Below are 16,279 nucleotides of genomic sequence, written 5' to 3' on the forward strand. Positions count from 1 at the left end.
ACATCACGGTTGCATCGATTACATCGACTTAAACGTCAAACACTGTAAAAACACGTTAACACGATCAGTAATATCATAAACAGATAAATGTACAAGTGAGTGCGACTGTAAAGCTGTGAAGACAGCGGGTGGGTTTACGAAGTTTCTGCGTCCGCCGTGAGGACGTCCGGCGTCCCCGACAAACGCTGTCGTCCCATTTAGCCACTTGTTAGCATCCGCCTTTTTTAAAACGAGTAAAACTTTCAAAGTTCAAAAATCGTGTTTAAGCGGACGTATTTTATGATGCAGAACAAAACATCTAAATATCTGTAGTCTGTGTTAACCACAGACCTTATTTAAGGCATTTTACCGAAAACCCAATTATTCGTCGTCTCCACGACTACCGTCTTGTGTGTTTCTGTAAACTTTCTGAAAACGTGCACAAACACGGAGGAAATGAACGCCAACAAGAGCGCAGACAAGACGTTCTGTCAGAGTTTTTATTCGCACGGCGTTCAGCTTCAGTGTGAAAAAAGGCGAAGCAGACAAGAAATGTGCAGTAAAAAATCAAAACAGAAGCTAAAAGAGGCTAAAAAGCTCCAACAAGGTAATTTTTTATTTCTTCAGCTCGTTAACAGAAGTTCAATAAAAATAAAAAACATCAGTTACAAAATCAAACTCTACACCTGAATGATTTCTACAGACAGACAGACAGCTGGTGTTCAGACGTCAGAAAACTAAGATTTTACAGCTGAAACTCTGAACGTTTGTGTCGAAGCCGAAATCAGAAACTCTGAACGTTTGTGTCGAAGCCGAAATCAGAAACGTTCGTTTGATTTCAAGCTTTAAGAAACAACCTGATAGTAATTTCTCAACATCCAAATATGGATGTTAATAATTATTTTCTTTTGTCTCAAATATTATGGAAGAAACTTCAGAACAAAATAATGTAACTTCTCGAGAATTAATTCTAAATATTACAAGAAAAAGTTATTTCAAGAAGAAAATCCTTTGAACAAAAATTAAATAACATAGTTGTATTTTGTCTGGAAAACTGTAAAAAAAAATCTGTGTAATTCAACTTAAGACTATAACTGAATTAATTTAGAATTTATCTAATTATTCTAAAATAACAATCTTCACAAGCTACTGATTATTTCCTCAATTAATAATTTAATCTCAGTGAAAAATGTCGTTATAATTTCCCACAAAAAAAGTTTGACCTGGAGGGAGATTTTCAAAATCCACCTTTAAAATGCATAAAAATAAAACTGATGTTTGAAACTATTGAAATATTAAATTTGTGTAGCATAATCCACCTCATGCTGTCCAAAACGATACGAAAACAGCGGAGGTAAAATTCATTTTTTATATTTCCAATTAAAGTTCAGACTCTGAGAGACTCAAGTAAAAAATATAATTATTAAATCAGTAGACACACGAAAAAAAGATTTCGATTTAATTTGGATTTTGTCTGATGTGCTGCTCTCATGTATAGAACCAAATCTGCTATAATAAAAAATACTCCATAAATAAATGTATTTATTGAAATAATATGGCAAGTTATTTACAAAAAAAGACTCAATTATCTAATAAATACACGTTTAATTTGAAATTAAACATGCACAGAAAAAGAAATGAATGAAATTTATTAGACAAATTATTTCTGTATTCATTTATTGTATTTATTTCTTAATTAATTCTTCTGTCTACATTTATTTCTACTTGTATTAATTTCCCAAATTATTTCTTCTTTTATTCACTTTGATATTTCATTGGCTTTATGTGTCAACATGAGAAATCTCGTGGTGCGTTACTAACATCTGTCATACCCGAAAATAAACGAATAAATAAATACAGAAATAAATGATTTGTCAAATAAATAGTTTCTTTATTTTTCTATTTCTGTGCATATTTATTTTCAAAATAAAGCTGCATATATGACAGATTATTGAGACTTTAATTTCTAAATTTAATAAATATGTATTCATTGAGTCGCATTTATTTTGGCAGATTTGGTCCTCCGTACATCGATCTTCCTCTGCTGCGTGTTTAACGCATCATCACGGCACCATTTTTCCTAATTGTGATAATGAGATGAATCAGTTTCCCAGAAGCCAATCAGAGTCAGCCGGTTTGTGTCAACGAACCAATCAGGAGAGAGCTTTCGCCTGCGTTTACTTAAGTCAGCAGGAAGTTAAAAGACCGAACAGGAAATGGAACAGATGAGGTCACTAACGACCTCAGAGCGAACGTCCTATCACAGGCCGCCGCGGTGCGTTCTGCTCTGACGTCACGGCGAGCGTCGAGCCGTCCGTCGGCAGGTGAGCGGAGACGCACCTGAGCAGCTTCCTCTGTCCGCGTGACATCACTTCCTGTGGCAGAGGGAAGAAGTCTTTGTGCGTTACATCATCAGAAGGCGGCGGCCCGCAGAATGACGAGGGCGAGGGCGACGGGAGGACAGGCGGGGTGGGCGGGGCTTCCTCTCAGATGTAGAACTGGTGAGACGCCAGGTTGTCCATGAACGGCTGGACCAGGAAGTCGGTGGAGAAGTAGAAGACGAGTCCGAAGGTGATGGAGATCGGTAACGCCGGCAACGCCTTCTTAAAGATCGCCAGCAGCAGCAGCGTCAGACACAGGCCCTGAGACACGGGAGGACAGGGAGGACAGGGGGACAACAGGAGGAGGACACCTGATGACGTTTCTCAGATTTTAGGATGTTTTTGCAATTTTAGTAAATATTTCGGATTTTGGGATGTTTTCGGGATTTTCAGACGGTTTTTTTTTAGGACATTTGTAGTACTTGAGGACATTAGTGTCTTAGCTGTGTCCTCTGACACCTTCTGGACACTGAAAGGACTAAAATAATTCATCGCTTTATTTTCAGAGTTAGAAAATGTTTGGGGGCCAGATCTGGCCCGCGGGCCAGAAGTTGAGCCCCAGTGGCGGCGAACAGTCGTCCTCGTGTTGACTTACGATGAGGATGGCGACGAAGCAGGCGAGCGTGGTGTTCCAGTCTCCGCCCGTCGCCGCGGCTTTTCCCACCAGGACGCTGTAGAAGATGAAATCGCCGAGTCCGAGCTTCACGCCGCCTGCAGACACACAAACACAGCGGCTGAAACGACTCGGACGCTCGGTGACCGCACGACGCGAGCGCGTTCCCGCGGTGGGAGGAGCTTAGGTAGTATTTGTATCTGCTGCAGCTTTAAGCGTCCACGCAAAGGTCAAACGCGGACTCACGGTCCTCCTCGAGGTCGTCCTCTGGAAACGGGCGTGACTGTCGTCTCTCAGGCTCCGCCCCCCTGCTGCTCTGCTCCGCCTCCTCGTCTGAAAACAAGATGGCGGCAGGAAGATCATTAGAATTATTAGAAACCGATTAACTCAATAAATCTAGTTAAATTTATAGAAAACGTTTTTCACAGGGCGAGTGATGAAATGTGAAAAGCATTTTTATTTTATATTTATTGATTTATTTTATTCATTATTTTTTTAGTTTATATTTAGAGTGAAAACTATAAAATGAGATTCACAAGTTTTTATCGGATTCGTCAGTTCTGATTAATATTAAAAAAAAAACTAAAAAAAAACAAAACATGTTTTTCCTTCATTTTTGATGCAGAATGAGATTAAATTTGTGATAAAATCTGTTTAAATATTTTTCAGACGGAACATTTATATTCTCATTTATTTACAAGTTTATTATTTATTTCATTTTTATTGAATTAATTAAATTAAGAAGCTGTCTGTGGTGTTGGACCTGTCTCCTGTCCCGAGCGCTGAGCGTCTTCCGGGCTCGCCATCGCCACCGTCCCCACCGTCCACACCATGGCAGCTGCACACAAAGACAAAAATAAGACATTCATCAAACAGAGACGTGTCCTCAGGTCGTGTCTTAAGCTGATGGACGGACAGTGTCCTCTGAGGACGTGTCCTCTGAGGACGTGTCCTCAGAGTTGGACTCACAGGAGTAGATGAGGGCGGGGAAGATGGGCTCGTTGCGTTCCTGCGCCGTCTCCACCAGCATCCTCAGAGGACCTTTGGGGGACAGGACGGCCACCAGGTCTGAAAGACACAAACAAGCGGAGCAAAGCATGATGGGAGAGCTGCAACGAGGTCATCGTTAACAGACCAGAGGACACGTTGGACTCATGTCTTATCGTCTGTGACGTCAAATGTCTCTTCAGCTGAAGACTTTGTTCAATCAGAAGATTTTCTTCTTCGTTATTTTCTGTTTATATCTCAACAGAAGACAGACAGAGAGAGACAGAGACAAACAGAGACAGACAGAGACAAACAGAGACAGACAGAGACAAACAGAGACAGACAGAGACAGACAGAGACAAACAGAGACAGACAGAGACAGAGACAAACAGAGACAGAGACAGACAGAGACAGAGACAAACAGAGAGAGACAGAGACAAACAGAGACAGACAGAGACAGAGACAAACAGAGACAGAGACAGACAGAGACAGAGACAAACAGAGAGAGACAGACAGAGACAGAGACAAACAGAGAGAGACAGAGACAAACAGAGACAGACAGAGACAGAGACAAACAGAGACAGACAGAGAGAGACAGAGACAAACAGAGACAGACAGAGAGAGACAGAGAGAAACAGAGAAAGACAGAGACAGACAGCTGAGGACTTTTTCCTGAAACTTTGTCCCCTCGAATGTTGGACTTTGGTTGACTTTTTCTTTCTTGAAATATTTTTTGGACTTTCTGTTTTCCAAACGTTCCGGGAATAAAACTGAAACGTGGAGAAGAGCCGACGTGTCCAACAGGAAGACCTGAACGTCTCCGTCTGTCTGCAGTCTGCTGTGTTTTGGGTTTTGGGGGGATTTCTTTATTTGCGGTGGCTTTAAAAAACAGATTTTTCCCCTTTTTTATGATATTTTTCCTTTAAATTTAAAATTTTTTGTATTTTTTTTCTTTCTGTAAAAACTGAAGCTTTGACTGAAGCCCGATGAGGAACCAGCGGAGGCGAAGCCCTCCAGCCGACGGCGGCGGCGCCTCACCGTAGACGGAGATGGCGCCCAGGATGACCCAGGCGGACCACTCGGGCAGGTACTTGATGAAGACGAGGGCCATGAGGGCGCTGATGAGGATCAGGTAGGCCTGCTGCAGCTGCAGGGGCCCCTTCCAGTGGATGCAGATCATCCCCACGGCCCCGAAGTTCCAGATCACCACCCCCACCGTCGGGTAGTCCACCGCCACGTTGTACGTCTTAAACACCTCGCTGGAGACACACGAGAGACGCGGCGTGAACGCGAGTCCCTCTGGCGTAAAGACTCGATCAGTGATTCGTTACAAAGAGAGACGACTCACCCGAGATACATGAAGCTGAACCAGAAGAGAAGCATGAGGGAGGACAGGATGAGCCAGCCGTGGATGAACTGAGGACAGACACACAGAGACAGAGACAGAGACACAGAGACAGAGAGACAGAGAGACAGAGACAGAGACAGAGACAGAGACACACAGAGAGACAGAGACAGAGACAGAGACACAGAGACAGAGACAGAGAGACAGAGACAGAGACAGAGACAGAGACACACAGAGAGACAGAGACACAGAGACAGAGACACACAGAGAGACAGAGACAGAGACAGAGACAGAGACACACAGAGAGACAGAGACACACAGAGAGACAGAGACAGAGACACACAGAGAGACAGAGACAGAGACACAGAGACAGAGAGACAGAGACAGAGACAGAGACACACACAGAGAGAGACAGAGACAGAGACACACACAGAGAGAGACAGAGACAGAGACACACAGAGAGACAGAGACAGAGACACACAGAGAGACAGAGACAGAGACACACAGAGAGACAGAGACAGAGACACAGAGACAGAGAGACAGAGAGACAGAGACAGAGACAGAGACACACACAGAGAGAGACAGAGACAGAGACACACACAGAGAGAGACAGAGACAGAGACACACAGAGAGACAGAGACAGAGACAGAGACACACAGAGAGACAGAGACAGAGACACACAGAGAGACAGAGACAGAGACACAGAGACAGAGAGACAGAGACAGAGACACACACAGAGAGAGACAGAGACAGAGACACACACAGAGAGAGACAGAGACAGAGACACACAGAGAGACAGAGACAGAGACAGAGAGACACAGAGAGACAGAGACAGAGACAGAGAAACACAGAGACAGAGACAGAGACACACAGAGACAGAGACAGAGACACACAGAGAGACAGAGACAGAGACAGAGAGACACAGAGACAGAGACACACACAGAGACAGAGACACACACAGAGAGAGACAGAGACAGAGACAGAGACACACAGAGAGACAGAGACAGAGACACAGAGAGACAGAGACACACAGAGACAGAGACAGAGACAGAGACACACAGAGAGACAGAGACAGAGACACACAGAGACACACAGAGACACACAGAGACAGAGACACACAGAGACAGAGACACACAGAGAGACAGAGACAGAGACACAGACACACAGAGACAGAGACAGAGACACACAGAGAGACAGAGACAGAGACACACAGAGACAGAGACACACACAGAGAGAGACAGAGACAGAGAGAGACAGAGAGATAGAGACAGAGACACACACAGAGAGAGACAGAGACACACAGAGAGACAGAGACAGAGACACACAGAGAGAGACAGAGACAGAGAGAGACAGAGAGATAGAGACAGAGACACACACCACACACACACAGACAGAGAGACACAGAGACACACACACACACAGGAAATCATTATTATTTTCAAACTAAAGGCTCGGCCGGTTTGGGAGGCATGTTTATGTTTAAATAAAAAATATAAAGATTTTTTTTTTGCCTTTAAATTTTTTTAAAACTATTGGATTTTTTTGCCGGTAAAACTTTAGGTGAGTATTTTCCTTCGTAAACAATTTCTGGTGTTTTTTTCTTTTAGAGCTTTTTTGTGTTTTTCTTTTCTTTTAAAAATTGAGTTATTTGAAAAACAGATTTCCAATTTTCTTCATCTTTCAAATTTTATGGTGATTTTTTTTCTTTTTGCCGAAAACAAGCCTTCCAAACTCGTGGTCCCGCCAAAATAAAAATGACCAAAATGACTAAAACGATGCGGCGATATTTCTGCAGAAGCGTCGGCGCCTGATGACGTCACGTACCTTGTAGCAGCGATACTTGTAGAGGACGACCAGGAAGATGGTCATGACCACGATGACGCTGATCATGATGATGGTGTTGAGGACGGAGTTGAGGAGGCGGCGGCCGACGGACGCCGTGTTCTCCGTGAACGGCGTGTAGATCCTGCGGGGACAAACATGGCGGTTAGCGGTGGGCGGGGCAGAGGAGCGTGCGGCGGCTGCACGTGGACTTACAGCTGCTGGTCGGTCTTCTCCGTGTAGAAGCTGACAGACTTGATGGTGGCGACCACGACCACCATGCAGAGCGTGACGGGGATGAACAGCATGATCACGTGTTTGGCGCCGTACTTCAGAGTCAGCTCCTCGTCGTCTGCGTCCACCTCCTGATCCGAACCGCCGCCGCCGCCGCCGCCATCAACGGCAGCCGCACCCGCCCTCCTGCTCAGCACCGGCTGGACCAGCGACAGGAAACACATCATCGTTTCACAGCGACGTCATTAAACAGGATACTGATATCAGGGGACCAGTCTGGCCCCTGATGGGGCCCCTGGCGGCCCCAAACATTTCTAGTGACAGTAAAAATAAAGTGACGGACTCTGTGAACAGTTTTTGTCCTTCTAGTGTCCACACGGTGTCAGAGACATAAAACCGCATCAACCTAGAGCTTGTTGACAAAACTCACCTTCGCCCGTTTGGGCGGGGCGTCGTCGTCGGGCGGCGTGAGGTCAGGATCTGGTCTGTAGGAGGGAACCGCTGGATTCTCAGACGGGACCAGCGCCGTCCGCTCGTTGTAGGAGTCCTCGTCGCTGTCCGAGGCGTTCATGACCGCTCCGACTGCAAACGACCGGCACAAACCGTCCAATCAGCACTCACACAGACGAGGGGCGGACCGCCACGACTAAAACATCTGCCGCCACGTTTGCATTTGACATTTTTGGAGCTGCAGCGTTCAGTCGGAGCTGAGTGAATATTTGTACTGTTCAGTTACTGACGAATACTTTTACTGACCTGAAGCTCATTTTACTGAGAATAAATCTGCACTTTCATGCTGAAGTGTGAACTTAAGGACAGCTGTAATCTATATATATATATATATATATATATATATATACACACACACACACACACACATATATATATGAGAAAAACAAACAAAAACTTCCTGGGAGAGATGCGTCAAATTTCTCGTAATTATTAGATTATTCGTTTTTAAACATGTAATTATGATACTAACTCGCTTTCTTCCAAATAATTTTCTAAAAATACTCATTTCTTACATTTTGCAGATATTTTTTTAACCATGCTGCTCATTCCCTCATTTTTCCATGTTTTTTTTTAAATAAATTGTCCGTAAATACTCGTGAAAGTCGTCCGCAGCAGAGAAGTAAACTCGTTCTGGGTCTGGAGGAGTTAAATTTAGGATGTGGGTGCCCCCTCCTCCGGCTCTGGGCCCCTGTCTGAGTCTGGCCCCGGAGTCTCTGACCGCGGCCCTGACGCACCAGAAAAAGCGTATTACAGCTCGGAGAGGATTTTTCTGTCGGATGCGGGTCGAAAGCTGCGCTGACGCTGCTCTCTGAGTCCAGCTGACTCAGACTGTTTTCACTCGAAAACGTCTCAAACGTCCGCGCGACACTTTCACGCATCAAAGCTTCAAAACGACAGAAATGACTTTTTTACCTGATTTCACTTCAGCGGCAAAAAACACCGAAACCTGCCGATCACAAAGTAAACACCGACACAACACCCGGAAGAAGCCTGTCAGCTGATCGACACACCACGTGACCGCCGACAGCGTCACCACGTCACGTGGTGTTCGACCTCAATTCTTCCTGAAGCCTCGTGGAGCTTTTTTTTTTTTTTTACTACATCTTTTTCTAAGATTTAGCTCAAAGTACTGAATCTGAAATAATAGCTTTATTTCAAACACTCATAATGTGAGTGTAATGTATTATTGTTTTTTTATATTTATGTTTCTTGTCCACGAACCTAAACACTAATTTCTTTTTTCTTTTTGTTTTTTTGTTGGACAAAAATATGTGAAAAATATGTCAAAAAAACAATAACACAAACATACATGAGCGCTCAGATCATTAACATTCTACATACAACATACATTTAGAATACATTTCTTTTTAAAAAGATAGAAAAAGGGTTGTGAACCTAAAAAAATCCACAAACAAAAACAAATTAGAAGATCAGTTCAAATATTTGTTCGTTGTGTCGTCATGATAATAGATTTTATCTTTGAGGGTAAAATAATGAGTGATATTACAGTTATTGGAAAAATATGAGAAATTCACTTAGACCAAAAATATATTGTTTTTTTACACTGAAAAAATAATTTAAAGTTTCATCTGCAGAAAGAGCGAGTTTCCAAACGTCTGCAGATCTGGAAATTATAGAATTTACTGGAAAGATTTTGTGCAAAATTTTCAAACTTCTTTGACTTTGTTAGGAATACAACATTTTTTTTTTTGCCAATTAATCCTTTCCAAATGTGATTTTATTCTTATGTTTGAAAGAGGAAAATACACACACACATATGTGTGTGTGTGAAGTTTTATTCTTTACTGTTGCCATAATTCTAAACGCACGTTTTTAAGTTGAATATTAATCAAATTAAATAGGTCGAACACATTTTTCCACATGATTTAAAAGGAATTTAAAGCGTTTTAGTACCTAATTGTCATAATTATGAACAGTTGATTGCTCATAAAATCATGTTATTGCAACTATTTTTTCACATAATTTTAAAGGACTTTTTAAAGTGTTAACAAATGCTGTTCTTGTAATTATTTTATATTAGTTCTCTTCTTTTGACTGTTCTCAGTGGTCTCTGCACTTTTTACTTTGACTTTTACATTTCATCAACCTGTCTATAATAATAATAATGATAATAACAATAACAACAACAACAACAACAACAATAATAATAATAATAATAATAATAATAATAATAATAATAATAATAATAATAATAATAATAATAATAATAATAATAAATATTTTGGAAATTTTGTTTCCTCTGGTCTAAAAAAAGGCAAAAATAACCAAAATCTATAAATGGACCACAAACAAAGAAACAAACAAACAAACAAAGAAACAAAGATACAAACAAACAAAGAAACAAACAAAGAAACAAAGATACAAACAAACAAAGAAACAAACAAAGAAACAAAGAAACAAAGATACAAACAAACAAAGAAACAAACAAAGAAACAAAGATACAAACAAACAAAGAAACAAACAAAGAAACAAAGAAACACAGAAACTCTGCTCTGACCTGCAGAGTCTGTCCTTCCAGCTGGAGCTCATTTTAATGACTTTATTCCTCTATAATGATACATCATCATTTATTACTGGTCATATTCTGTATCAGTACTCTGAATGTGTACAGATGACTGTAGTAACAAGTATTAATATTTGGTGTAAAGCAGCAGCGGACGGAGAGACGGCAAGTCGTCCTCCGGGGTCACAGGATGAAAGGAATGAGAGCTTTCCTGGAGCGAGGGTAGTCCTCAAACCTCTGCTGGTAATCTCTGAAACACACAAACCACCAGATTACACCAAACTGTTTCCAGTCGGAGACAAAAATCATCCACAGAGACGACGACGCGTCAGATTAACCTTGAATTTTTGAAGTTAGTGAACTCAATATTGCTAAAATAAAAATATCACTTTATAATAACTTAAAGTCTTAAGTTTTATTATTGTCTTATGTAAGTTTGCTGTACTTAATAATACATATTAATAATAATTAAATTAAATTAAATAATAATTAATAATTAAAATGCCTGATTTACTTAAACTTTAAAGTTTACATTTTTAATTTTTATTTTAAGTTTGCAGTACTTCAAAGTTTTGTTACCGACCTGTTGTGCTGGAAATACATTACACTAAATCTACGTGTTGTGTTGGAATACCTAACAGTAAAGTTACCTGCTGTGCTGTAAACAAGCAGATTCTCACCTGTGGTGATGGAGGGCTCTGGGCCCGATGGAGCACGCGGTGATGAAGAAAGGCGGCGAAGGTGGGTAAAGACCAGGCGGCGACGGCGTACCCACACCACTCCACGATCTCCCCGAAGAAGTTAGCGCCGGACACGAACTCAAACATTCCTCCTGAGAGAAAAGTAAAAGTCCAGGTGTGAAAAGTTCAAGTAAACAGTTACTTTAGTTATCCTAAACTTTGTCAGGGTTTGTGGACCAGGATCTGGTGTGGACCAGGATCTGGTGTGGACCAGGATCTGGTGAGGACCAGGATCTGGTGTGGTACCGTAGGGGATCTTGTAGACGATCTCTCCGGGTCGTCTCAGGCGGCGCAGGATGTAGTCACTGTGGATGTTGATGATCATACCGACCACAAACAGAAGAAGCCCTTTCAGAATAAGAGATAACAGGAAGAAAGATTATATCAATAATCTGATCTAACATGTTTGGAGGACGATACTCTCACGGGTCTTTGATATAGCTGATAGTAAGGGCTGGCTCTGGCTTTCCTCTTTGATATAGCTGATAGTTAGGGCTGGCTCGGACTTTCCTGTGGCGTGCAGTGTTGGTAGCAGGGCGATACCTCGAGCGTAACATGTGGATGAGGGAGTCCACTGACAAAGTGGCAACATGTGAGGAGTTGGGAGGAGAACATGTATGTTCTGTAAACACATCTATCACACGTCTGTCTGTCCTGAAGAGGGATCCGTCCTCAGTCGCTCCTGCTGAGGGTTCAGCCGTTTCTTTTCCACCCGTCCTGGCTTTATAAACTGAACTGAACTGAATTCCAAACATGGATGCATGATTTATTTTTTTTATTTTATTATCAATATTATTATTATTATAATTTTAAATTTTAGCAATTTTTTTCTGCAAATTTTTGGTGATTGTTATAAACATATGGCCATTTTTTCTGTAATTAAAAAAACTATTTTGTGATTTTTTTTCTTTAAAACTGTTTGTAATTTTTTTTTATCTAATTTTTTTGTAAAATTTTGGGTGATTTGGCAAAAAATTTGGTGAAAATAGCAAAACAATTTCAAAGACAAAGAAGACTGCCAAAAAATTATTTAAAAAATACCAAAAATGTATTAAAAAAGAAAAATCACTTTAAATTTTAAAGAGAAACATATTACCATTTTTAATTGCAAACAAAAAAGCAAAAATGGCCATTTTTTTTTAAAAAATTGCCAATAAATAAATAAAGGAAAAAAACATATCACCCAAAGTAAATGGCAAAGGCACAAATTATATTTAAAGGAAAAAAATGCCGAAAAAAGATGAAACAATTACAGAAAAAACCTGCCTAAAAATGGTTTTAAAGGGAAAAAAATAATTAATTAAATTCAATTAAAGTGGGAAAAAATTACCCAAACTTTTTAAAATGTTTTTTAAAAATCTTAAAATATTGGTGTTTTTTATGCTGCAGACGTCCGCGCTGAGCACCAAACGTCCTTAAATCGTAGAAACGCCGTCTTGCTGTGTGGTGTCTTCTCATCCTCGTCTCGTTTTAGTCATTAAAAACAGTCCTTGATGATCATATTTACCGGTTTTCGTTAACAAAATGAGCACTGATGGTTATCGTAATATTTAAAGGCAACAAACTAAATGTCAGTATTGTCGTCTGGCGGTCGGATCGTGAAGCGGCGGCTGTGACTCACCTGCAGCCCAGCGAGCGTCCGTCAGCCAGCCGTCTTGGAAGCGGGCGCAGTGCAGCAGGTGGTGACCCTGCAGGAAGCCGTTGAGCGAGCAGAAGATGGCGGCGAGGAGGACGATGCGCAGCGGGACGGGTCGTCCTCTGGTCAGGAAGGCGTAGATGAAACTCCTACAGAGCAGACACGTGCTGACTGAGTTTTACACTCTCAGGTTTTCAGGTTCAAACATGGAAATAAGGAGCCGCTTCATGTTCAGACAGTTTTATTGATTTGCATGTTTTAGTTGTTTTAATATTATTAATGAACACTTCATCTTAAAGAATCGGGGCGTCTTTAGGGTTTGAGGACATCAGGGGCTTAGCTCAGACCTCTGGAGCAACAAAAAAACAAAATCAATAAAAAAACACGGCCTCATGTTTGGTCATTTTTCAAAAACTTTGGCTGATTTTTATTCTTTAAATGTTTTTGTTACTTTTATTTTCTTTTTAGTTTTTAAATTTTCTTAAACTTTTTGGATTTTTAAAAAAACGTTTTCTGGACGATTTTTTGGAATTAAAAACTTGCAGTTTATTTTTCTTTTAAAATGTTTGGTCATTTTTAAAGAAAACATGCTTTCCAAACCTGCGGGCCTGCCAAAGAAAAACCTGATTTTCAAATTTCTAACAGTCGTTGAACACGTCATGTTGGACGAACGAGGCTCATGGGAAAAATATCTGCAGCAAACGGCCATCCTCCTCCGCTGATAAATACAGAACCGTCCCTTAGACCGCCGGCGTCAGGTGACCTCTGACCTGTAAAAGTAGTGCAGCATGAAGGTGCAGAGCAGCAGCGTCCTCCCGGCGCTGTCCCCGCTGCTGTCCCCGCTGCTGTCCCCGCTCAGCAGCAGCAGCAGCGGCAGCAGGAAGGACGGAGCCTCCTGCAGGAGCCAGGCCGCTCCGGCCGGACAGCAGCGGCGCTCCGCCGGCGTGTAGCGGCCGTACAGCGTCTGTCTGCCGGTCTGCCGCAGCAGGTTGGCCGCTCCGCCGAGGACCAGAGCCCAGCTCAGAGAGGACACCGCGGAGACAAGACACCTCATCAGCCCGCTCAGGACTGAGGACACCGGGGACAGAGACAGAGAGACAGAGGGACAGACAGCTGCACCAGAACAAATCACACTGTCTCTGTTAGAGCTATCAGCTGGACTTTTTTCTGTTAAACTTGAGCAATTCTCCCTCTGTCTCCTCCCCTCTGTCTCTCTCTCTCTGTGTCTCAGTCCGTCTCTGTCCCTCTGTCTCCTCCCCTCTGTCTCTCTCTCTCTGTGTCTCAGTCCGTCTCTGTCCCTCTGTCTCCTCCCCTCTGTCTCTCTCTCTCTGTGTCTCAGTCCGTCTCTGTCCCTCTGTCTCCTCCCCTCTGTCTCTCTCTCTCTGTGTCTCAGTCCGTCTCTGTCCCTCTGTCTCCTCCCCTCTGTCTCTCTCTCTGTGTCTCAGTCCGTCTCTGTCCCTCTGTCTCCTCCCCTCTGTCTCTCTCTCTCTGTGTCTCAGTCCGTCTCTGTCCCTCTGTCTCCTCCCCCTCTCTCTCTCTCTGTGTCTCAGTCCGTCTCTGTCCCTCTGTCTCCTCCCCCTCTCTCTCTCTCTGTGTCTCAGTCCGTCTCTGTCCCTCTGTCTCCTCCCCCTCTCTCTCTCTGTGTCTCAGTCCGTCTCTGTCCCTCTGTCTCCTCCCCCTCTCTCTCTCTCTGTGTCTCAGTCCGTCTCTGTCCCTCTGTCTCCTCCCCTCTGTCTCTCTCTCTCTGTGTCTCAGTCCGTCTCTGTCCCTCTGTCTCCTCCCCTCTGTCTCTCTCTCTCTGTGTCTCAGTCCGTCTCTGTCCCTCTGTCTCCTCCCCTCTGTCTCTCTCTCTCTGTGTCTCAGTCCGTCTCTGTCCCTCTGTCTCCTCCCCCTCTCTCTCTCTCTGTGTCTCAGTCCGTCTCTGTCCCTCTGTCTCCTCCCCCTCTCTCTCTCTCTGTGTCTCAGTCCGTCTCTGTCCCTCTGTCTCCTCCTCCTCTCTCTCTCTCTGTCTCAGTCCCTCTCAGTCCGTCTCTGTCCCTCTGTCTCCTCCCCCTCTCTCTCTCTCTGTGTCTCAGTCCCTCTCAGTCCGTCTCTGTCCCTCTGTCTCCTCCTCCTCTCTCTCTCTCTGTCTCAGTCCCTCTCAGTCCGTCTCTGTCCCTCTGTCTCCTCCTCCTCTCTCTCTCTCTGTCTCAGTCCCTCTCAGTCCGTCTCTGTCCCTCTGTCTCCTCCCCCTCTCTCTCTCTCTGTGTCTCAGTCCCTCTCAGTCTGTCTCCGTCCCTCTGTCTCCTCCTCTCTGTCTCTCAGCCTCACATACACTGAAACAGTTAGCCCAGCAGCTCCTGACGTTGTGAGTCAAGTATGTGAAAACTATTTCGTCTCAGCAGTTTGTTCTTCCAAAGGTCTGTTTGGTGAAAGGCGCGTGGAGACTCAGTGTTGGCAGCGCTCCTGTTAGCTTCTGGGAAAACGGTCCAGAGGAAAGGGTTCATTCAGTAAGACCCCTGTTGTTTTAGGAGGGGCTGTCCTGTGAGGGACACTGGACGTTGGACTCTGTTAAGCTTTAAAAGATGTGAGATTGTAATTTCTGCCAACGTATGATTTCAAAACAATTACAAATTCAAACGGATTGAATGAATTTGAATTTAACTGAACTGGATTGAGTTGAATTGTTGAGTTGAAACAAATTAAATTGAATTTTAACAGAATGAATCTGCAGTTAGTCGCTGACGCGTGAGGCTTTGTAGAAAAGTAAAAGGCGCTCATATGGTCTCTTATAATGAACATTTTACTGTGGAAAAGCTGTGGCCCCGGCGCTGTGGGCGACCTGTATCTGCAGTGAAACAGTCGCAGCGCTGAGCGTCTGTGAGGAGGTCTGGTGATGAAGAGTCAGACCGAAGGAAACAAACAAAGAGCGCTGCTGTTCACAGATTCTTCACATTCCTCCAGTTCAGCAGCAGCAGGTCCCAGCATGCCGTCATGTGATCAAACGCCGCAGCAGGACGCTCGGGAAAATACAGCCACCGCTTTACAGCAAACCGTTTGTGTTTCGAAGATGCACGCAGACCGGACCTTAGCCAGAGGAGGGCTTGGCAGAGGAACAGCTCAAAGCCAGGTCAGGTCAGCCTCACCCTGATGCCGGCTCTCCTGCCTCTCTCCTCCCTCTCTTCATCTTTCGGTTTCGTTTCTCCCCTCTGGTCTGACTGGCCGCTCGCTGTAGTGCTTCTCTATCAAAGAAAAGTGTTTCAGCAGAAGGAACGACGGAGTCGAAAAATAGAAAAATATAGGAAAAAAGGAGTGTAAGGAAGGATTTGAGGAGCTACTGGCTGCTGCATCTACATGCTGCTGTCCTCATAGCAACATCACGTCGTCATAGCAACATCACGTCGTCATAGCAACATCATGTCGTCATAGCAACATCACGTCGTCATAGCAACATCACATTGTCATAGCAGTTCAAGGTCTGTTTGGAATTTGAAAATCTAACAATAATTTCTGTTTTCACAGTTTCT

At 43.3% G+C, this 16,279-nt stretch overlaps 1 protein-coding gene and 1 pseudogene across 2 annotated transcripts; both read right to left on the minus strand.

Moving 5' to 3' along the window:
- Positions 1-577: 577 nt before the first annotated feature.
- psen2 (presenilin 2) lies at positions 578-8,942 on the minus strand. The gene is made up of 11 exons (XM_088075067.1): positions 8,786-8,942; positions 7,791-7,942; positions 7,343-7,560; positions 7,130-7,271; positions 5,309-5,376; positions 4,999-5,219; positions 3,943-4,041; positions 3,737-3,811; positions 3,220-3,306; positions 2,956-3,071; positions 578-2,621 (listed from the first exon to the last, which is right to left on the minus strand). The coding sequence occupies exons 2-11, from the start codon at positions 7,929-7,931 to the stop codon at positions 2,466-2,468; spliced, it is 1,323 nt and encodes a 440-aa protein (XP_087931193.1). The 5' UTR covers positions 7,932-7,942; positions 8,786-8,942; the 3' UTR covers positions 578-2,465.
- A 1,477-nt stretch (positions 8,943-10,419) lies between these two features.
- LOC121940675 (3-oxo-5-alpha-steroid 4-dehydrogenase 2-like) lies at positions 10,420-15,029 on the minus strand (annotated as a pseudogene). The gene is made up of 5 exons (XR_015776097.1): positions 13,544-15,029; positions 12,759-12,922; positions 11,384-11,485; positions 11,078-11,229; positions 10,420-10,647 (listed from the first exon to the last, which is right to left on the minus strand). The product of XR_015776097.1 is annotated as a 3-oxo-5-alpha-steroid 4-dehydrogenase 2-like (transcript).
- Positions 15,030-16,279: the final 1,250 nt, after the last annotated feature.

This window comes from Plectropomus leopardus, chromosome 3 (genome assembly GCF_026936395.1).
Source record: "Plectropomus leopardus strain MGB_pleo_1.0 chromosome 3, ASM2693639v1, whole genome shotgun sequence".
Taxonomy (NCBI): domain Eukaryota; kingdom Metazoa; phylum Chordata; class Actinopteri; order Perciformes; family Serranidae; genus Plectropomus; species Plectropomus leopardus.

What these genes read in the sequence shown, in the direction of transcription:
- psen2 (XM_088075067.1), bottom strand. Translation starts at nt 7,931, where the DNA reads ATGAACGCCTCGGACAGCGACGAGGACTCCTACAACGAGCGGACGGCG. An exon ending in GAGAAGACCGACCAGCAGCT is followed by an intron (nt 7,272 to 7,342) that starts GTAAGTCCACGT and finishes TTGTCCCCGCAG; the next exon opens with GATCTACACGCCGTTCACGG. An exon ending in GGACGACCTCGAGGAGGACC is followed by an intron (nt 3,072 to 3,219) that starts GTGAGTCCGCGT and finishes GTGTGTCTGCAG; the next exon opens with GCGGCGTGAAGCTCGGACTC.